The sequence below is a fragment of the Babylonia areolata genome, chromosome 9 (genome assembly GCF_041734735.1).
Source record: "Babylonia areolata isolate BAREFJ2019XMU chromosome 9, ASM4173473v1, whole genome shotgun sequence".
In the NCBI taxonomy this organism is placed as follows: domain Eukaryota; kingdom Metazoa; phylum Mollusca; class Gastropoda; order Neogastropoda; family Buccinidae; genus Babylonia; species Babylonia areolata.
The window spans coordinates 2,349,386-2,372,277 of record NC_134884.1 but is presented as its reverse complement, the minus strand read 5'-3'; the positions used below and the strand labels follow the sequence as shown (position 1 = coordinate 2,372,277).

General features: G+C 43.9%; 1 protein-coding gene and 1 non-coding gene across 2 annotated transcripts in view; one reads left to right on the top strand and one right to left on the bottom strand.

The window, feature by feature from the left end:
- The first annotated feature begins 1,463 nt into the window (after positions 1–1,463).
- Trnae-uuc (transfer RNA glutamic acid (anticodon UUC)) lies at positions 1,464–1,535 on the top strand. The gene has a single exon. It is a non-coding gene; the product is annotated as a tRNA-Glu (tRNA).
- An 8,333-nt stretch (positions 1,536–9,868) lies between these two features.
- The window catches only part of LOC143285994 (enoyl-CoA delta isomerase 2-like), a 34,223-nt gene continuing 21,199 nt past the window's right edge, over positions 9,869–22,892 (bottom strand). The window contains exons 8-9 of the mRNA XM_076593474.1: positions 16,212–16,445; positions 9,869–11,527 (exon numbers count right to left, since the gene is read on the bottom strand). Coding sequence (XP_076449589.1) covers positions 11,378–11,527; positions 16,212–16,445 — 384 coding nt within the window. The 3' untranslated portion in view covers positions 9,869–11,377. The remainder of the gene's footprint in view (positions 11,528–16,211; positions 16,446–22,892) is intronic.

Genomic DNA, 22,892 nt, shown 5'->3' with positions numbered 1-22,892 from the left:
CATCCTGATGCAGTCCCAGCTTCGCTGGGCTGGACACGTGGCGCGCATGCCAGACCATCGGCTGCCCAAAAGGCTCTTCTATGGCGAGCTGCAACAAGGGAAGAAATCACACGGAGGTCAGAAGAAGCGCTTCAGAGATACTGTGAAAGTCTCTCTGAAAGCGTTTGATATCAACCCTGACTCCTGGGAGGAATCTGCAGTGGACCGTGACAAATGGCGCGCTGCTGTGCACAAAGGCGCCAGGTTGTGCGAGGCCAACAGGACTGCTGCAGCTGTTGAGAAGAGGCAGGCCAGAAAGTCACGGGCAAACAAGCTCCCTGACAATGATATGCCTGTCTTTGTCTGCCCCAACTGTCAGCGAACATTTCGTGCGCAGATTGGACTATTCAGCCATCTGCGCACTCACAGATAGATTCATGAGCATCCTTCCCCCCACCCCACCACCACCCTCCCCCCATCCCCCATCCCCCATCTGGATGACAACGATGGTCATCATCGATCTCGATGGACACACCACCACCACCATCATTCCACTTCAGCCCTGTCCGTTCCAAACTCCCTCACTCCCACTCCTTTCCCCGACCTCTTATTTCCAACGTCCTCACCCACAGTCCCTCATCCCGTTCCACCCTCTCCGATTCTACAGGCATGTGACTAAAGCCAGTTCAGTGACACTGGTCTTCAATGGACGAACTTGATTTAGGTTCAAGTGAACTGACATTTTTTTTCGCATAGATCTGTGCTGCCGTCACTGGGGCCAACTGTGCCGTGTCATGCTGCTATGATGTAACTAAGGAGTGTTGCTGTAGTTAAGTGTTTAAATTTGTGTGTCTGGACCAGGATATTCCAAGTGCAACAATAGTAAAGAACCGAGCTGAATTATCTATGCCTCTGTGTTTTGTGTTGTCGGGGTGTTAGTCTGGGGAGGTGCGGGGGGTTTAAGGGCAACCCCTTATGGGTTGTGACATTGGGATATGGACTTTTGGGGGGGTGGGGGTCCTTGATGGATTTACAGAAAACGTGTCTATTAATGTTGGTGGTGCATTACCTGTCAATCTTTTGCATCACGATTCCTTTATTGTACAGAGAGAGAGAGAGAGAGAGAAGACGAAGAAGAAGAGACAGTCAGATAGACAGGGAGAGAGAGATATAAGAAGAGAGAAATAGTCAGAGAGAGAGAGAGAAAAGAAGAGAGAAATAGAGTCAGATAGACACACACACACACACACACACACACACACACACACACACACACACACACACACAAAACAATCGATTTTCTCCACTCTTGGATCGTATGTTATCACTGACGTGACTGTAAGGCAGCACATGTTTTTTTACAGCAAATGGTGTGTAGCTCATATGGGTCTGCCCGCACCTCCTTGAAACCGTGGGCTGAAATGACAATGGTGAGAGCAGCTGTCAGCACGACTGAAACTTTTCTCAGTACTAAACCACACAACTCCTGTGTGGTCTAGTGGTTAGGATTCCTGGCTTTCACCCAGGCGGCCCGGGTTCGATTCCCGGCACAGGAACTTTTTTTTTCTTTTTCCTTTTTTTTTTTTTTTTTTTTTTTTTTTTTGTTTGTTTTTTGTTCCCCTAAGAAAAAACCACCACCACCTTTTTCTTACTTCCACCGCAACACTTTTTTTTCTGCTACTTTCACCTGCATTATTTCAATTACTTGCTCTCTCTCTCTCTCTCTCTCTCTCTCTCTCTCTCTCTCTCATGAAAGGTTTGGGCGGAGATCGGAATGGGTATGATCCTGGGATTTTTCTTCTCTTTATATTTCTCTTTATTTTTATTATTTATTTTTTTCAGAATAAAATGTTCTTTACTTTCTCCCTTCCTGCCCATTTTCATTCTTCTCCTTTCACTGTCTTTCAACAAGACAAGACAAGACAAGACAAATTCTTTATTTCGAGGATAATAGATAAGCACTGGTGTGCTTTTTTACATCCAGTCCCCGCCCTGAATAGGGTCTACACTACACAATATTTAATAAAATGAAAGCATGGTGTTAGTAGAGATACACAACAGAGGAAAAAAAATATGCATAAATCAAAACAACACACACACACACACACACACACACACACACACACACACACACACACACACACACATGGCATACAGGCACTAGCATGGTGTTGGTAAGATGCATAGAAAAAAAAATGAACAAAATCAAAGAAACACGAGAGAGAGAGAGAGAGAGAGAGCTATAATGTCAACCTAGATGCATGTACATATTTGTTCGTGCGTTTCTTTTGTTTTATGTCTATCCACAGTACAGTGTTTTGTTGTTGTTGGTAGTGGTGGTAGTTTTGTTTTTTGGGGTGTTTTTTTTTGTAAGAAAGTCCACTTGTTTATACCACCCTTCCTATGCCTCATGTCATCTCTGCTTTCCCTATTCATCTCTCCTCAGTTTGCATTAGAAGATATATAGATATATATATATATATATATATATCTAGGTTTGCCATACAGAGGAGTGTGTGTGCGTGTGTGACTTGTTGTGTCCGTGTGACACTGTGTCCCGGCCTTGCCGCTCGTGCGGTCATTATGCTTTGCTGAGAGAACTGCACAGGGTTCAGGTTTGAGCTTCTGTCTCCGGCGTTTTCTCAGTCTCTTTTTGGCAGACGGAAACTGCATGTTTGGTGCATATCTGTTATGCATATGTGTGTGTATGTGTGAATGTGTCTGCATTTTTTTTTTTTTTTTTTTTTTAACATTTGCTCATTTATCATCATTGTCTTTTTTTGTCTTTTTTTTGTACGCTTATAGTTGACTTCATCAACTTTTTGCGCTTTATACATATTATTATCGGTAGTAGCATTTTTTTTATGTATTTATCTATTATTTATTTACTTTTTTTCCTCAAGGCCTGACTGACTAAGCGCGTTGGGTTACGCTGCTGGTCAGGCATCTGCTTGGCAGATGTGGTGTAGCGTATATGGATTTGTCCGAACGCAGTGACGCCTCCTTGACCTACTGAAACTGAAACTGAACTGGCAGACGGTTTCTGAACTGGAAGGCCCTCTGGTCGATCTGTTCAGTGGTAGCCCGGTTCCTCTGTATTCGGTTGGAGGGGAGGGCATTGGCAGTTCGTTCAGCCAGGGTTACAGGCCCTGCAACTTACCAATGCCCTGACCATGTGGAAGAGGCTGCGTTCCAGTCACTGGATGTTTGTATTTGTTTTGGTTTTCTTTAACCAGGTTTCACTGACAGTTGAGGTAAGCCTATTTACTGGCATTATGCAAGTTCAGTGTCGTTTTTTGTTTTAGCTATACACTTATTATTCGTGTTTTCTCTGTCTGCTGATGCGTTATGATTTCCACGTAATTTCATACTGCTTAAGATACTGCTATATGTATGTATATACTTTGCTCAGTGGTCTGTTAGATCTTGGGCGGGAGGGGCGCTGCTTTCCCTTTCCATACATTAAGGAAATAGTCATGTTTGTATAAATCATGTCCTCTTGGTGAACATGTTTTGCCATAGGCAGAGGTGTTAGATTTAGTCTCTGGACAGTTTCCTTCCGTCTTAGTATTCTCTCCATAGCGCAGACCACGGGGTTGTCTTTCTCTCGGGTGTGGTGGTGGGTGGGTGTTGAGGTGGGGACGTGGAGTCCTGTCCCTTTGCTTACAGTCCGGCCCGTCACTCCCCCCTTCTTTCTCGTCCCCTGGTTCTTTGCATTTCGGTCGTCTTGTGCATCTTTGGAAGATGTACGACTTTCTTCTGTTTTATTTTCCTGTTCTTGGACAATGTGTTCGTTCGTTCTTTAATTTAGCGTCTTTTCACTATCAGTGATATTAGACGATCAAAAAAACAAAAAACGGGTGCGGGGGAAGGGGGTGCGGGGAGGGGGCATGTGGGACGGGAGAGGGATGAATAAAACAGAAACGGTAGAAAACTACCAAAATTGCATAACTAACATGCAGTTACAATTAGCAGTAACAATTCAATAATGATAACAATAATCAGAAATCATTAACACAATTCTGAACTACATTAAAGGAATGTAGAAATAGGGCTATGAACTAATACCTGTGAAAGTTCGACAATAACCTCATCAGAAATAACTTCCAAAAATCATCTGCAGAATAGTTATTATCTTTGAAATACTTGGGCAAGAAGGTACGTAACTGCTGACAGTGAAACAAACAATGATGCAAGCTGAACTGATTACCACAGATGCATGTAACATTTTTACTATACTTTGTCTTCAGCGCATCAAGTTGTGGACAGTGTGTGTGTGTGTAAGTCTCTGCATTTCTTCTTCTTCCGGCTCTCCTCCTCCCCATTTTTTTCCCGATTCAACCACCAGACTTGACCAGAACGATGTTTGAGGCCCCGTTACAAAAGGCCTGTCGTTCTGTAGATAATAACTATATATACTTTGCAACATGTGTGGCTGGCGCATGCAGCAATATGGTTATAGGATATTCACTGTACTTGCAAGAGTGTTTCAGCTTTTCCTTTCCCCGTCGACACTTAGCCCAGAGTCAGCCCTGCTGCCTCCATCTATGTCAGGCTCCCGGTGTCCACGTGGTGCTGGAGGTTGGTGCCAGAGATACCCACATTTTCTTTCATGCATCTCATGCGTGTTTCAGGTGTACATGTATTGTATTATTGTTCTTGCCATTTTCTTTGATATGTGTTGCAGTTTAAATCTTGTAATGTAACTTCTGACCCCCTCCCCTCCTCTCTCTCCTCTGTCTCTCTCTGTTGATATATGGCTCTGTGCATGTCAGTGTGTAAATGGGTATATGCAGCAGATCTGCGAATGCGTGTGCATGCGTGCGTGCGTCTTTGCAAGTGTATGTGCATGCGTGATTGCATGATAGTTGTGTCTGACTATGACCATCAGAGGAGACAACTGCTGTCCCGACTATCTGGGCCAGAATTTGACTATAGTGGAGGGTGCTGGAGTTTGGTGCCAGAGACGTCGGCTTGTCACCTTGCCTCTCTCTTAGTCCATCAGCCAGCAGGTTAATCGGTACCACTCATAGTGGCAAGTGTTATCATATACTTTTGGAATCGTCTATGTCCCTAGATGTCAGAAAATCATGATAATGTTGTGAACGTGGCAGCTTTCTGCCTGTTATCACGTGATTTCTAACCCCACCCTACCGCGTCGAGAACGCGCACCGTGATCAAGCTCTGTTCTCCCAGAGCCTAAACCATTGAAGATAGAAAAACCATTATTGAACAAAAAAGATGTATAATAGTATGCTAAACAGCTTTTGTTCTTATAAGTATATCAAATTATTATTTGTTCGTGAAATGTAGTGGCGTTTTGAGGATTTCATGACATATTCACACAAAATTCGGCATGTCGTCTTTCGTCAAAGCTAAATCGTTAGATACAGGAAGACACTTTATGAAGCAGAACGAAGCGCATGGGACTTGTGAACAAATTTTATTCTCATAACACTATCAAAATGTTGTTCGTTTTGGAAAAGCAATCACTTCTGTAAGTGTCATCAAAGATTACGCAACACGACAAAATTCTCAGTTTGTGTTCTGCTCTGCCTAAATGGTTGCAAAGAAAAAAGTATTACTATACAAGAAGATGTAGAACAGCACGCAAAACAACTTTTGTTCTCATACATTTTCAAAATATTATTTCGTTCATGAAATGTAGTGCCGTTTTGAGGATTTCATGACAAAATTCACACAAAATGCGGCACTTCGTCTTTTGTAAAGGCTACCTAGTAAGATATAGGAAGACATATTTAGAAGCAAAACGAAGCGCAAGGGACTTGTGAACAACTTTTATTCTCATAACACTATAAAAATGTTAATCGTTTCGGAAAAATCATGGCTTTTGTGAGTTTCATCAAAAATTACGCAACACGACAAAATACTCAGTTTGTCCAAGTCGGTGTAATGCTCTGCCTAAATGGTTGCAGTTGTAAATATACAGGTATGATATGTGAAATTATCGCACATTCTTATGATATAGGGATTAACATAAAGAAAGTAAAATCTATATTTTCCTGTGTTTGTGTCTGTTTCAGACGGCGTCAGAGGGCAGTACTGACCACCAGAAGTACTTCTGATTGATAAGGATCCAGTACTATCATGGCAGAGCTCCGCCTGAAGGAAGACCCGGATTAAAGTCTTCAGCTGACCAGTGTATCATCCACTAACAGACTTACAAATGTGATGAAAATGAGTCTGACTTCTCCAAATTCATTCCAATCATGGGAAACTGCTTGAAGCGCCTAAAATAGGGAATCATGCACCTGTGCTGGATGCTGCCAAGACGGTAGTTGGTATGGAAGTACCAAAAATAAAATGCCATAGGTACTGCAGAACTGTCTTCACTATGAAACATACTCTGAACAGCCTGAAAAGAAAAGCGGAGGAACCAGTTCAACCACGTGAGGAAGCTTCGCAGACAAAGTGGCAAAGTCGAGGACCATCTTCTACTTCAAGAGTTCTTCCAAAACAATGTATATTTTGTGAAAAGTCTTCGAAGTATTTGAAAAAAATCCAACACAAGAGAACAGTTAATACAGGCAAAAGAACTTCGTGTGGATAAAACCCTACGTGACATTGCTCCTGGGAAGAATCACTCTCTTGTTGATGGAATCTGCTATCTTTTGTAGACACAGTGCTGTGTCGTTCTCTTCAAGCTGTTCATATGATACTCCATGTCCTAGCCTGTTCAACGTTCTGATCAGCTCCACGTTTCAAGTAAGACTTTTCAGACCATATTACAAAAGGATGTGTTTTGGAGTCTTCTGTTGCCCATGACTTACAGCAAACACAATGTCTTGGTTAAACGAGTCAATTAGGATTCGATTCCTGGTTGATGGGTTCTCGTTGTTTGGATCACCAGTAATGAGTGCCAGAAGAAAGCATTTCAGATCAGCGGGTCAAACAGATTCCATTGTGTCCAAATCTGAGGGGCTGATGGGCCATGGTGACTTGTTCTGCGAATTTTTCACTGCTTGTCAAAGATGCAGAGATGCTTTATCCAACACTTTGTCAGTCGATGAGCTGTCTGATTTCCACAAGGCCAGCTGTATTTTGAGTGCCTGATACATTGGGCCAAGTTCGTGGGGACTGAGAGTGACTGGCATCACTAAAATCTTTCCATTTTCATCTGGAAACATAACCAGCTCCTCACCAAATCTAATCTCAAGCTTTCTACGGATGTATCTAGTTGTGGAATCTTTGACGTCTTTGATACCATTCACTGACATGAACATCTTCAACTTCTCAGTAAGAGACACTAGAGGAATGATGTCTGGCTGTGCCATTAGTTCTTCTTTGATGTGCTTGAAAAGCAAGGCATACGATGCATCTTCTGCGTTCTGATATGTCCTTTCTTCATCATCTGGCATTTCCTCATCAGCCTCTTTCTGAGTTGGCAACCTGTCTTTACATGTTTCTTATATATGTTTCTTTGGTGTATAATTTGTAGCATGTCCGACGGTATTGTGCCTCAGCTGCTACCACGTCTCTGCTTGTCACAGCAGTTATTTTGGTGTCACATTTTTTCACAGCAATGTCACGTAGGGTTTTACCCACACGAAGTTCTTTTGCCTGTATTTAACTGTCCTCTTGCGTTAGATTTTTACAAATACTTCGAAGACTTTTCACAAAATATACATTGTTTTCGAAGAACTCTTGAAGTAGAAGATGGGCCTCGACTTTGCCACTTTGTCTGCGAAGCTTCCTCACGTGGTTGAACTGGTTCCTCTGCTTTTCTTTTCAGGCTGTTCAAAGTATGTTTCACAGTGAAGACAGTTCTGCAGTATATATGGCATTTTATTTTTGGTACTTCCATACCAACTACCGTCTTGGCAGCATCCAGCACAGGTGCATGATTCCCTATTTTAGGCGCTTCAAGCAGTTTCCCATGATTGGAATGAATTTGGAGAAGTCAGACTCATTTTCATCACATTTGTAAGTCTGTTAGTGGATGAGTCACTGGTCAGCTGAAGACTTTAATCCGGGTCTTCCTTCAGGTGGAAGCTCTGCCATGATAGTACTGGATCCTTATCAATCAGAAGTACTTCTGGTGGTCAGTACTGCCCTCTGACGCCGTCTGAAACAGACACAAACATAGGAAAAATATAGATTTTACTTTCTTTATGTTAATCCCTAAATCATAAGAATGTGCGATAATTTCACATATCAAATGATAAAAACAAACGTTGCAGTTTGATTTACCTTTAATAGATTTAGCTCTTCAAGTATTTTCTCTGTTTTGCCCCTCCCCCAGTTTGCATGTGTGCCCACGGTCAAAATGCAATATCTTTTACTTTAACTTTCATCTATTTCTGCTCAATTTTTCTTTAGCGTGTTATTCTACATCTGGTTGTTTAGCGTTACTTGTATATTTACATCTACAACCATTTAGGCAGAGCATTACACCGACTTGGACAAACTGAGTATTTTGTCGTGTTGCGTAGTTTTTGATGAAACTCACAAAAGCCATGATTTTTCCGAAACCATTAACAATTTTTATAGTTTTATAAGAATAAAAGTTGTTCACAAGTCCCTTGCACTTCGTTTTGCTTCTAAATATGTCTTCCTATATCTTACTAGGTAGCCTTTACAAAAGACGAAGTGGCGCATTTTGTGTGAATTTTGTCATGAAATCCTCAAAACGGCACTACATTTCATGAACGAATTAATATTTTGATAAATGTATGAGAACAAAAGTTGTTTTGCGTGCTATTCTACATCTTCTTGTATAGTAATACTTTTTTCTTTGCAACCATTTAGGCAGAGCAGAACACAAACTGAGAATTTTGTCGTGTTGTGTAATCTTTGATGACACTCACAAAAGTGATTGCTTTTCCAAAACGATCAACATTTTGATAGTGTTATGAGAATAAAAGTTGTTCACAAGTCCCATGCGCTTCGTTTTGCTTCATAAAGTGTCTTCCTATATCTAACGATTTAGCTTTGACAAAAGACGACATGCCGAATTTTGTGTGAATATGTCATGAAATCCTCAAAACGCCACTACATTTCACGAACAAATAATAATTTGATATACTCATAAGAACAAAAGCTGTTTAGCATGCTATTATACATCTTTTTTGTTCAATAATAGTTTTTCTATCTTCAATGGTTTAGGCTCTGGGAGAACAGAGCTTGATCACGGTGCGCGTTCTCGACGCGGTAGGGTGGGGTTAGAAATCACGTGATAACAGGCAGAAAGCTGCCACGTTCACAACATTATCATGATTTTCTGACATCTAGGGACATAGACGATTCCAAAAATATATGATAACACTTGCCACTATGAGTGGTACCGACCCCCTTAATTTGAGGGGCTGGCTGAAGGACTATCTCACCTGTCCACGAAAGTGTGGAGTATGAATAAAAGTGTTATTTCGTGGTGTGAATAAAAGTGTGTGTGTTGTAACACTAACAATAGCGACAACAAAATGAGGTAAACACGCTTGTACGCACTCAAAATCACGCCACTAGATGCCGTTTTGTTAATAAGACATTCACAATCCAGGATTTCTTTTTTTTTTTTTTGTTTACTTACTACAAAGAAATAAACTCCAGTTACAACTGTAGTTGTTCATACAAGAATGTTCGCCTACAGAATGTGAGCAAATATAATTTTGTCAACCACATTTATCACATGGCATAAATTATACAGCAGTCACCCAACACTTCACAACCATCCACTCATTAACCAATGTAGCATGCTCACATTATCAGCCTTGTTTCCTGTCTGTCAGCATGTCATGTACACGTTTTCTGTGCCAGCTAACTTCATGAACAAGTTCACTTTTCAATCCGTCATTTACACTTTCGCCATGCCAGCTGACTTCATGAACACGTTCACTTTTCAATCCGTCAGCACGTCATGTGCACTTTCGCCATGCCAGCTGACTTCATGAACACGTTCACTTTTCAATCCGTCAGCACGTCATGTACACTTTCGCCATGCCAGCTGACTTCATGAACACGTTCACTTTTCAATCCGTCATTTACACTTTCGCCATGCCAGCTGACTTCATGAACAAGTTCTTTTCAATCCGTCATGTACACTTTCGCCATGCCAGCTGACTTCATGAACAAGTTCACTTTTCAATCCGTCAGCACGTCATGTACACTTTCGCCATGCCAGCTGACTTCATGAACAAGTTCTTTTCAATCCGTCAGCACGTCATGTACACTTTCGCCATGCCAGCTGACTTCATGAACACGTTCACTTTTCAATCCGTCAGCACGTCATGTACACTTTCGCCATTTGAACAAGTTCTTTTCAATCCGTCAGCACGTCATGTTCATGAAGTCAGCTGGCATGGCGAAAGTGTACAAGTTCTTTTCAATCCGTCAGCACGTCATGTACACTTTCGCCATGCCAGCTGACTTCATGAACAAGTTCTTTTCAATCCGTCAGCACGTCATGTACACTTTCGCCATGCCAGCTGACTTCATGAACAAGTTCACTTTTCAATCCGTCAGCACGTCATGTACACTTTCGCCATGCCAGCTGACTTCATGAACAAGTTCACTTTTCAATCCGTCAGCACGTCATGTACACTTTCGCCATGCCAGCTGACTTCATGAACGCGTTCACTTTTCAATCCGTCAGCACGTCATGTACACTTTCGCCATTTGAACAAGTTCTTTTCAATCCGTCAGCACGTCATGTACACTTTCGCCATGCCAGCTGCCTTCATGAACACGTTCACTTTTCAATCCGTCAGCACGTCATGTTCATGAAGTCAGCTGGCATGGCGAAAGTGTACAAGTTCTTTTCAATCCGTCAGCACGTCATGTACACTTTCGCCATGCCAGCTGACTTCATGAACAAGTTCTTTTCAATCCGTTAGCACGTCATGTACACTTTCGCCATGCCAGCTGACTTCATGAACAAGTTCACTTTTCAATCCGTCAGCACGTCATGTACACTTTCGCCATGCCAGCTGACTTCATGAACAAGTTCACTTTTCAATCCGTCAGCACGTCATGTACACTTTCGCCATTTGAACAAGTTCTTTTCAATCCGTCAGCACGTCATGTACACTTTCGCCATGCCAGCTGCCTTCATGAACACGTTCACTTTTCAATCCGTCAGCACGTCATGTTCATGAAGTCAGCTGGCATGGCGAAAGTGTACAAGTTCTTTTCAATCCGTCAGCACGTCATGTACACTTTCGCCATGCCAGCTGACTTCATGAACAAGTTCTTTTCAATCCGTCAGCACGTCATGTACACTTTCGCCATGCCAGCTGACTTCATGAACAAGTTCTTTTCAATCCGTCAGCACGTCATGTCAAAAGTGTACACGACGTGCTGACTTCATCAACACACATTCACAATTCTCTCCTTCAGCATGCCAGACAAAGGTAGCGGGGCGACGACTAAAGAGAAGTGAGAGTTATTTTTTCTTGGCGAAGAAAGACATGATGGCGTTGATGCACTCCTTGGACTGCCACCTCTCCACCAGCAGCTCACACTCCGCCTGGTTCACCTTGTGCAGCAGATCCCGCTCCGCGTCTCGGTTCAGGGTCTTGGAGTACTGCAAGCTCTGAGGACAGATAATACACACGTCACGGTGCAGAGATCTGAGGACAGATAATACACACATCACCGTGCAGAGATCTGAGGACAGATAATACACATGTCTCGGTGCAGAGATCTGAGGACAGATAATACACACAGTGGAGTGATGGCCTAGAGGTAACGCATCCGCCTAGGAAGCGAGAGAATCTGAGGGCGCTGGTTCGAATCACCGCTCAGCTGCCGATATTTTCTCCCCCTCCACTAGACCTTGAGTGGTGGTCTGGACGCTAGTCATTCGGATGAGACGATAAACCGAGGTCCCGTGTGCAGCATGCACTTAGCGCACGTAAAAAAAACCCACGGCAACAAAAGGGTTGTTCCTGGCAAAATTCTGTAGAAAAATCCACATCAACAGGAAAAACAAATAAAACTGCACGCAGGAAAAAATACAAAAAAAATGGGTGGCGCTGTAGTGTAGCGACGCGCTCTCCCTGGGGAGAGCAGCCCGAATTTCACACAGAGAAATCTGTTGTGATGAAAAGGAATACAAAATTCACATCATGGTGCAGAGATCTGGATAACTGCAAGCTCTGAGGACAGATAACACACAAGTCACGGTGCAGAGATCTGGATAACTGCAAGCTCTGAAAACAGATAATACACCCATCATGGTGCAGTTTTGGAGCACTGCGAACTTTGACAACAACAACAACCACTGCAAACACGTGTTACAGTTCAGCGTCTTGGAGAACTACTGCAAGCTCTGAAGACACACACGCGTCGTGGTTTAGCGTCATGAAGTTCTACTAGCTCTGACCAAAACAATCACCACACACATCATTTTAATCATCCACCTGCTGTACTACTGTTCAGGTACAGGTTACCAAAGCCTTTGATAATAATACTACTACTAATAATGACAAGAAGTATTTACACAGCACTGAATCTTGTGCGCAGACAAATCAAAAGCACTTTCGCACCAGTCATTTGCACACACATGCATAACCCTGCTTGTGAAAGACAGAAGACAAAACTAAAATACATGTAGACAGAAAGCTAGAGAAACTGTAAACCAGAAAGAGGAAGGGGCCAGGGGAGAGGGGAGGGGAGCAATTAAGGAATGACGTGGGTTTTGAGGCCACACTTGAAAGAGCTGCATGCAGAGATTTCACGAGGCGAAAGAGGGGGAGCTCATTCCAAATGCAAGTTCCAGAGACAGAGAAAGAGTGGCAGCCGATCATGGTGTGTTTGAATTAGGGGGCAGAGACCCATAGCTGGATACCAAAGTCTCCATGTACCTCACTATGTGTGACACATACCTGAGGGGCCAGAGACCCATAGCAGGCCACCAAAACCTCTGACATACCTGAGGTGGGAGAGAACCATAGCAGGCCACCAAAACCTCTGACATACCTGGGGTGGCAGAGACCCATACCAGGCCACCAAAACCTCTGACATACCTGGGGTGGGAGAGACCCATAGCAGGCCACCAAAATCTATGACATACCTGGGGTGGGAGAGACCCATACCAGGCCACCAAAACCTATGACATACCTGGGGTGGGAGAGACCCATAGCAGGCCACCAAAACCTCTGACATACCTGAGGTGGGAGACCCACAGTAGGCCACCAAAACCTCTGACATACCTGGGGTGGGAGAGACACATAGCAGGCCACCAAAACCTCTGACATACCTGAGGTGGGAGACCCACAGTAGGCCACCAAAACCTCTGACATACCTGGGGTGGGAGAGAACCATACCAGGCCACCAAAACCTCTGACATACCTGAGGTGGGAGAGAACCATACCAGGCCACCAAAACCTCTGACATACCTGGGGTGGGAGAGACCCATAGCAGGCCACCAAACCCTGACATACCTGGGGTGGGAGAGACCCATAGCAGGCCACCAAATCCTGACATACCTGGGGTGGCATAGACCCATAGCAGGCCACCAAAACCTCTGACATACCTGGGTGGGAGAGACCCATAGCAGGCCACCAAAACCTCTGACATACCTGGGTGGGAGAGACCCATAGCAGGCCACCCAAACCTCTGATATACCTCGGTGGGAGAGACCCATAGCAGACCACCAAACCCTGACATACCTGGGGTGGCATAGACCCATAGCAGGCCACCAAAACCTCTGACATAGCTGGGGTGGCAGAGACCCATAGCAGGCCACCAAAACCTCTGACATACCTGGGGTGGGAGAGACCCATAGCAGGCCACCAAAACCTCTGACATGCCTGAGGTGGGAGAGACCCATAGCAGGCCACCAAAACCTCTGACATACCTGGGGTGGGAGAGACCCATAGCAGGCCACCAAAACCTCTGACATACCTGAGGTGGGAGACCCACAGTAGGCCACCAAAACCTCTGACATACCTGGGGTGGGAGAGAACCTTACCAGGCCACCAAAACCTCTGACATACCTGGGGTGGGAGAGACCCATAGCAAGCCACCAAAACCTCTGACATACCTGGGTGGGAGAGACCCATAGCAGGCCACCCAAACCTCTGATATACCTCGGTGGGAGAGACCCATAGCAGACCACCAAACCCTGACATACCTGGGGTGGCATAGACCCATAGCAGGCCACCAAAACCTCTGACATAGCTGGGGTGGCAGAGACCCATAGCAGGCCACCAAAACCTCTGACATACCTGGGGTGGGAGAGACCCATAGCAGGCCACCAAAACCTCTGACATGCCTGAGGTGGGAGAGACCCATAGCAGGCCACCAAAACCTCTGACATACCTGGGGTGGGAGAGACCCATAGCAGGCCACCAAAACCTCTGACATACCTGAGGTGGGAGACCCACAGTAGGCCACCAAAACCTCTGACATACCTGGGGTGGGAGAGAACCATACCAGGCCACCAAAACCTCTGACATACCTGGGGTGGGAGAGAACCATACCAGGCCACCAAAACCTCTGACATACCTGGGGTGGGAGAGACCCATAGCAGGCCACCAAAACCTCTGACATACCTGGGGTGGGAGAGACCCATAGCCGGCCACCAAAACCTATGACATACCTGAGGTGGGAGAGACCCATAGCAGGCCACCAAAACCTCTGACATACCTGAGTGGGCAGAGACCCATAGCAGGCCACCAAAACCTCTGACATACCTGGGGTGGCCGATACCCATAACAGAACACCAAAACCTCTGACATATCTGATGGGGCAGAGACCCATAGCAGGCCACCAAAACCTCTGACATACCTGAGGTGGGAGAGACCCATAGCAGGCCATGAAAACCTCCAACATACCTGGGGTGGGAGAGACGCATAGCAGACCACCAAAACCTGACATACCTGAGGTGGGAGAGACCCATAGCAGGCCACCAAAACCTCTGACATACCTGGGGTGGGAGAGACCCATAGCAGGCCACCAAAACCTCTGACATACCTGGGGTGGGAGAGACCCACAGCAGGCCACCAAAACCTCTGACATACCTGGGGTGGGAGAGACCCATAGCAGGCCACCAAAACCTGACATACCTGAGGGGGCAGAGACCCATAGCAGGCCACCAAAACCTCTGACATACCTGAGGGGGCAGAGACCCATAGCAGGCCACCAAAACCTCTGACATACCTGAGGGGGCAGAGAACCATAGCAGGCCACCAAAACCTCTGACATACCTGAGGGGGCAGAGACCCATAGCAGGCCACCAAAATCTGACATACCTGAGGGGGCAGAGACCCATAGCAGGCCATCAAAACCTCTGACATACCTGAGGTGGGAGAGACCCATAGCAAGCCACCAAAACCTCTGACATACCTGGGGTGGGAGAGACCCATAGCAGGCCACCAAAACCTCTGACATACCTGAGGGGGCAGAGAACCATAGCAGGCCACCAAAACCTCTGACATACCTGAGGGGGCAGAGACCCATAGCAGGCCACCAAACCTCTGACATACCTGGGGTGGGAGAGACCCACAGCAGGCCACCAAAACCTGACATACCTGAGGGGGCAGAGACCCATAGCAGGCCACCAAAACCTCTGACATACCTGGGGTGGGAGAGAACCATAGCAGGCCACCAAAATCTCGAAGTACTTCACAATGCCTTTGATGTCTTATCTTTTGTATGGCACTCATACAACTTAACAAGACCAGTTCAAAGGATACTGAACAAAACTCCATGCAACGGCTGTCAGCAGAACTGGATCTCTGAGCATGCACAAATAACAAGGGACTTAATCATTTTCCTTTCACTTTCTATGTATGGACATAATACCTGAGGAGGGAGAGACCTATAGTAGAGTTATGGCCCAGAGGTAACGCATCAGCCCAGGAAACGGGAGAATCTGAGCACACTGGTTCGAATCACGGTTCAGCCGCCGATATTTTCTCCCCCTCCACTAGACCTTGAGTGGTGGTCTGGACGCTAGTCATTCGGATGAGACGATAAACCGAGGTCCCGTGCGCAGCATGCACTTAGCGCACGTAAAAGAACCCACGGCAACAAAAGGGTTGTTCCTGGCAAAATTCTGTAGAAAAATCCACATCGATAGGCAAAACAAATAAAACTGCACACAGGAAAAAATACAAAAAAAGGGGTGGCGCTGTAGTATAGCGACACGCTCTCCCTGGGGAGAGCAGCCCGAATTTCACACAGAGAAATCTGTTGTGATAAAAAGAAATACAAATACCTACAGCAGTTAACCAAAGCCTCCATTTATTTTTCAAATACGTGATGCATACCTGAGGGGGGAGGGACCCATAGTAGGCCACCAAAGCCTCCGTCTCTTTCTCAAACACGTCCTCCGGGAAGACACGGGTGATCAAGTTCCGGTCACAGGCCTCCTGGGCAGTGATCTTCCTGTTGAAGAGCAGCAGCTCCCCGGCCTTGGCGTTGCCCATCATCTTGGGGAACAAGTAGGAGGAGCAGCCCTCCGGGGACTGGCCCAGCTGGGAGAACGGCGTGTGGAACGTGGCCTGCAACCAGAGTCATCCTTCTTCACGATCACAATCAACTTCCCTCACAATCACCCTTCCACACACTTCCCTCACAATCACCCTTCCACACACTAACAGCTGGGAGAACGGTGTGTGGAACGTGGCCTGCGACCACAACCACCCTTCTTCATAATCGCATTCACCCTCCCTCCACAATCCATCACAATCACCCTCCACAGCAGTTTTTTTCCTTGCACTTTAGTTCTTCTTCTCCTGCGTTCACTTGTATGCACACGAGTGGGCTTTTACGTGTATGACCGTTTTTACCCCGCCATGTAGGCAGCCATACTCCGTTTTCAGGGGTGTGCATGCTGGGTATGTTCTTGTTTCCATAACCCACCGAACGCTGACATGGATTACAGGATCTTTAACGTGCGTATTTGATCTTCTGCTTGCATATACACACGAAGGGGGTTCAGGCACTAGCAGGTCTACACATATGTTGACCTGGGAGATCGGAAAAATCTCCACCCTTTCCCCACCAGGCGCCGTCACCGTGATTCGAACCCGGGACCCTCAGATCGAAAGTCCAACGCTTTAACCATTCGGCTATGGCGCCCGTCGCACTTTAGTTCCAAGCAGGTGGCATTTACTTATCTGAAGACTAAAAAACTGAAGTAACGAAACGACTTCTGGCTCTGGTCAACTCCAGACCGAGGGAATAACCGAGAGCAGCAGAACAGAAAAATGACTTGCACAGAGTAAAGCCATGCATAGAGCACAGTAGAATGGGATGCTTTTAGCAAGATGTGCCTGACAGGACGGGGCCTGCCACTGAGCCGGCATGCCTTGCACAGGCCACCTGTGGAGAAGGAAATGAGAGGGGGACTGACTGCCTTGATTGCGGCATCCCACACGCTAGTTCTCACCACACTCACACAACGGTGCTAGTGTGGTGTGTCTGCGAATATTTGCATTCACATGAGGGAATATCTCTGTCTACACACACACACACATACATACTCACATCTATCTATCTCTCTATCTATATGTCTCCAACTGACAGTTCAACCCTCCATTATCTCCTACCTTTTGAACAATAACATTAACATTTGAAAATCAATGCTTTAACAAAATACCTACAGTCACCAGTATGTGTGACAAGATATTAAACAAAATACACACCACACCCACACACACATATATGTAGATATATACACACACACACACATATATATATATATATATATACATACCTATACCGGTACATATATATCAGTATAAGAATAAATGCATGATTCTGATAAGACAAATTAACTTTGGTGAAGTATGTGATGCATCACAGAGATAACAAGCATGATAGCAAACCAAACCCAATCATACATCCCCTTCCCACTGTTGAACACACACATACACGTGCACGCACACATACCTTTTATTTAATTTATATCACCCCGCCCCCTCCCAACACACATGACTATATATTCCTGTTCATTCTGCAAGCTGAAATTCACCCCTTTCTTTTTTAACCCTTTCGCTGCCAGGAAAATAAGATTTAAGTGAAATCTATTTGCCAGGGTTTTTTCACAAAAAACGGGTATAAATTTTCCAAAAATTCTGTGCTCTTTGTTATTGGAGAAAAACCCATAAAAGTATACATTTTCTGAAAGGGAAATGAATAAAGAATATAAAACACATGATGTTTTCCCATTTTATATATTTTTAGTGACATGTTGTTGTTTTGAAATCAGTGTTTTGTTTTTTGTCACATTTTCAACTTGTTAATTACAAACATTAGTCAGGTAATTTGCACAAAAACATCATATGTTCTGCACAAATGGATATCTGCAAACACAAAATCATACTAGAACAACCACAATATATATATTTTTTTAAGAGAGAGAAGTCACAATGTATTGTGTGAGGCCACGCCCCCTCAGTCTCCACCCCCTTCCTCCTCACCCCTCTCACACGGTCACTTGATTCAGTTCTCATCAGACCACGTTGGCTGTGTGCCAAGAATATCGCTCTGCTGCTAATTCGGTCATCTGTCGTCTGCTAACATCTGTACAGCCGGCATCACTCACTGACAGTCGCATCTTGGCCACTCTCTTGATACTCCCTTTATTTTCTATCAGATCGTCCTATAAATGTTCATCTCTATCTTCTCCTTCGAATTTACGCTTCAATTCTTTCCGAGCATCAGCTAAAGAAAGAAATAAATGGTTGATTTAGTTCGTCACGATCGCACGTCTTGAGCACGGCGTCAGTCCGACATTTTGTTGAGCGAGCGAGGAGAGAAGTCAGGCAAACACTTGGACAGTGACCCAACCAAAACGTTCAAATAAAGGACTGCTTCATGACGTAGATGGGGTTTCTAGCTATGAATAGAATCTAGAGAGATTCCCCTGGCTAAAGTTACCACTATTTTTGCCAAGGAAGTGAATGCAAACCAGGGAAAAGTCAGAATATTTCGATGATGAGTTATCTCGTCATGCAGGCAGCAAAGCATACATGCTTGCCATGACGAGTTATCTCGTCATGCAGGCAGCCTAGGGGTTAAGGAAGGGAGAGGGGAGAGAAGAGAGAGAGAGAATGTAATATTCACACATTAACACACACACAAAAAAAATACATTTGAGGTGCTTGTAGCATGCTTTGTATGTGGAATGCTTGTAACATGCATTTTGAATTATCATTATTATACCATGTACTTTATAAAGAAATAATGCTGTGCATGTTGCATGCCATAGACATGAAGTGCTTGTAACATGCATATATCTACACACACACACACACATATGCAGGAGGCATATGCACATGAAATGACACTCAACTCTCTCTCTCTCTCTCACACACACACACACACACACACACATGCATGCATGCATGCATTATTGTACTCCCCAAATGGAGCCATTTTACGATGTTGATTATGTAGTTGTAATACTCAACTGACGTATCACAATGTTGAAAGACCTCAATCGTCACTGTCGACTGGCTTTCTGACAGTCTCAGCACCATACGTGATCCTAACAACTGCTTTGGCACATCAGGCATCGACTTCTGAACTCGCCTGTTGCTCAAAACATAAATTTTTCATCCACCCAGCACCTGTGTTCCTTGTAATCCATAACCTGTGTTTAAAGCTTTGTTTTAATCTGCTCTAATTCCACCTTCCACCTGTTACAACCCAACACCCGTCTGCACATTATTTCCAAATGTTATATATGTTACATTACTGTAAATTACAATAATAAAAAGCTTTATTTTGGAATATTTTTATATCTGCAAGCATATTATACAATATACAAAACGTTCAAAAGGATGTGTATCTTCAGATTAAACAAACTGTTTATTTACACTCCACCACCACCACCACCAACACACACACACACACAATGTAAAAAAGCAATTCTTGCTTATTCAATTTACCATCAAGAAATAAAATCTTGACTTTACTTGACTTCACACACGCACACACACACACACACACACACACACACAGACAAACATGCACACATGCGCGTGCACATGCACAAACAAACATTTTAGGTGTGTGAATGAATACAACAGAATATAATACATTTTTGTGACATATCTATTCATTTGAAAGATGTACATGTGGGAAAGAACAAAGTAAAACAAGAGAGGCAAGGCCTTCAAGACTCACTTGTGATACACTTTAAAAGTATTGAGTATAATTTCAAAACGTAATGTTTGAGATGAGAAAGAGCTAGTCCCCTAGTGTTAATTACAGAGTAATTTCCCTTTTTTACTATCTGCCCCAAAACGTTTGCAAAATAAATAAAACTTCCATGCTTAGCAAAAAAAAGTTCCCGTTTGAACAAAAAATGATAATAATGACTGCTCTTGTTGTTGGGTCAGAATATCAGATCAAAGTGCCAAGTTTAGAGAATACAAAAAATATAGATATAACAGTAAATGCAGTTTGCACATTATTAGGCTTCATTTTTTTTTTTTTTTTTTTTTTGCGCCCATCCCAGAGGTGCAATGTTGTTTTAAACAAGATGATTGTAAAGAACTGAATTTTTCCTATTTTTATGCCTAATTTGGTGTCAGCTGACAAAGTATTTGCAGGGAAAATGTCAATGTTAACCCCTAGGCTGCCTGCATGACGAGATAACTCGTCATGGAAAGCATGTATGCTTCGCTGCCACAATGACGAGATAACTCGTCATCGAAATATTCTGACTTTTCCCTGCTTTGCATTCAGTTCGTTGACAAAAATGCTGGTAGCTTTAGCTTGGGGAATCATTCTAGATTCTATTCATAGCTAGAAACACCATCTGCGTCATAAGGCAGTCCTTTATTTGAACGTTTTGGTTGGGTTACTGGCCGCAGTCTTTGCCTGGCTCCTCTCCTCGCTCACTCAACAAAATGTCGGACTGACTCCGTGCTCAAGACATGCGCTCGTGGCGAACTAAATCAACCAAGATTACTTTCTTTAGCTGATGCTCAGAAAGAATTGGAGCATAAATTTGAAGGAGAAGACAGTGGTGAACGTTTATAGGACGATTTGACAGAAAATAAAGGGAGCAATCAAGAGAGTGGCCAAGATGCGACTATCAGTGAGTGATGCCGGCTGTTCAACTCTAGCAGACGACAGGTCACCAAATTTTTAGCAGGACACTGTATGAGCTACTTTCTTGGCACTCAGCCAACGCGGTCTGATGAGAACTGGATGAAGTGAGGGTGTGAGAGGGGTGAAGAGGAGGGGAGTGGAGACTGAGGGGGCGTGGCCTCACATCCATATTATCACTTGCAGAAGTCACAATGCATCTATTTCTTTTTCAGTTTTTTTTATATTGTGGTTGTTCTAGTATGATTTTGTGTGTGCAGATGTCCATTTGTCCAGAAAATGATATTTTTGTGCAAATTACCGGACTAATGTTTGTAATGAACAAGTTGAAAATGTGACAAAAAACAAACCACTAATTTCAAAACAACAGCATGTCACTTAAAATATATAAAATGGGAAAACATCATGTGTTTTGTATTCTTTATTCATTTCCCTTTCAGAAAATGTATACTTTTATGGGTCTTTCTCCAATAACAAAGAGCACAGAATTTTTTGAAAATTTATACCCGATTTTTGTGAAAAAACCCTGGCAAATAGATTTCACTTAAATCTTACTTTCCTGGCAGCGAAAGGGTTAAAGTTTACCACGGACACACAGACACACACACACAGACAACCGAACACCGGGTTAAAACATACTTTGTTTACACAAGTGAGTCAAAAACATGTAAACAGGATGTGCGTGTGCAGTAATGCGCGCGCGTGTGTGTATGTGTGTGTGTGTCTGTCTGTGTGTGTCTGTGTGTGTGCGTGCGTGTGTGTGCTACTGTCACTGTTGCTTCTGCTTTGTTAGTGTTTTGAGTTGTACTTAGCAGTAGTTGTATCAATTTTGCTTATGATCTTGTAACTTGAATGCAACACCAGCATAATACAAACTTCACTTTTCTTGACTTTCACTTGGAAAAAAAAAAAAAAAAAATAATATATATATATATATATATATGAAATTCTTCACTGAATGTGTTACTGAGAGGAACATATATGTGTGCAGTGTAGACACTCAATGGCCCATCAATCAAACACACACACACACACTTGAGCTAATCAAAACCGCCATGAAAAGTACTACTACTGTGACTACTACACTACCACCACAATTACAACTACACCGAATGCTGCTGCTATTACTGTTGCTATGTTTCTTAACTCTTTATTTTTCTAAATATCAAATGTGACTTTCTTCTGCAACGCCGCTAACTAGAACGATTGTACACACAAGTCACCACCAGCTCACTGCAATTTTTTTTTTCTTTTGCATTCGTGGGCTGCAACTCCCACGTTCACTCGTATTATACGTGAGTGGGCTTTTACGTGTATGACCATTTTTAACCCGCCATGTAGGCAGCCATACTCCGCTTTTGGGGTGTGTGCATGCTGGGTATGTTCTTGTTTCCATAAACCACCGAACGCTGACATGGATTACAGGATCTTTAACCATTTGGCTACTGCGTCCGTCACTGCAATGACTCAGCTTCCTGGCACAGTGCCAGTGGGTAGCACTGTCTGACCTGCCTCACATAGACCTTAAATCGTCAGTTAATTAAGTCACTCACATACGTGCTGGACACCAGCTTTTGTCAGGCGAAAGACAACACCTGGAGCTAGGATTGTCACTATGTTTTTTTTCCCCCCACAAAAAAACTGATACACACTTTTTATGGAACCACAAACACAAGCAATCCAACGCATGAATTGCACACACAGTTGTTACACTCTGAATCATACTGTAATAGTATCTTACCCACATGCTTTTCTGTTTACATAATAATTGATGTGTGCATGGTGATAAGTGAAGGGTGTGTTTGCTGACGGGCATTTTATTTCAAGTGAGTCTAAAGAAAATTTTCTGTTTTTGGCTGAAGCAGATAATGAAGTATTTTGAA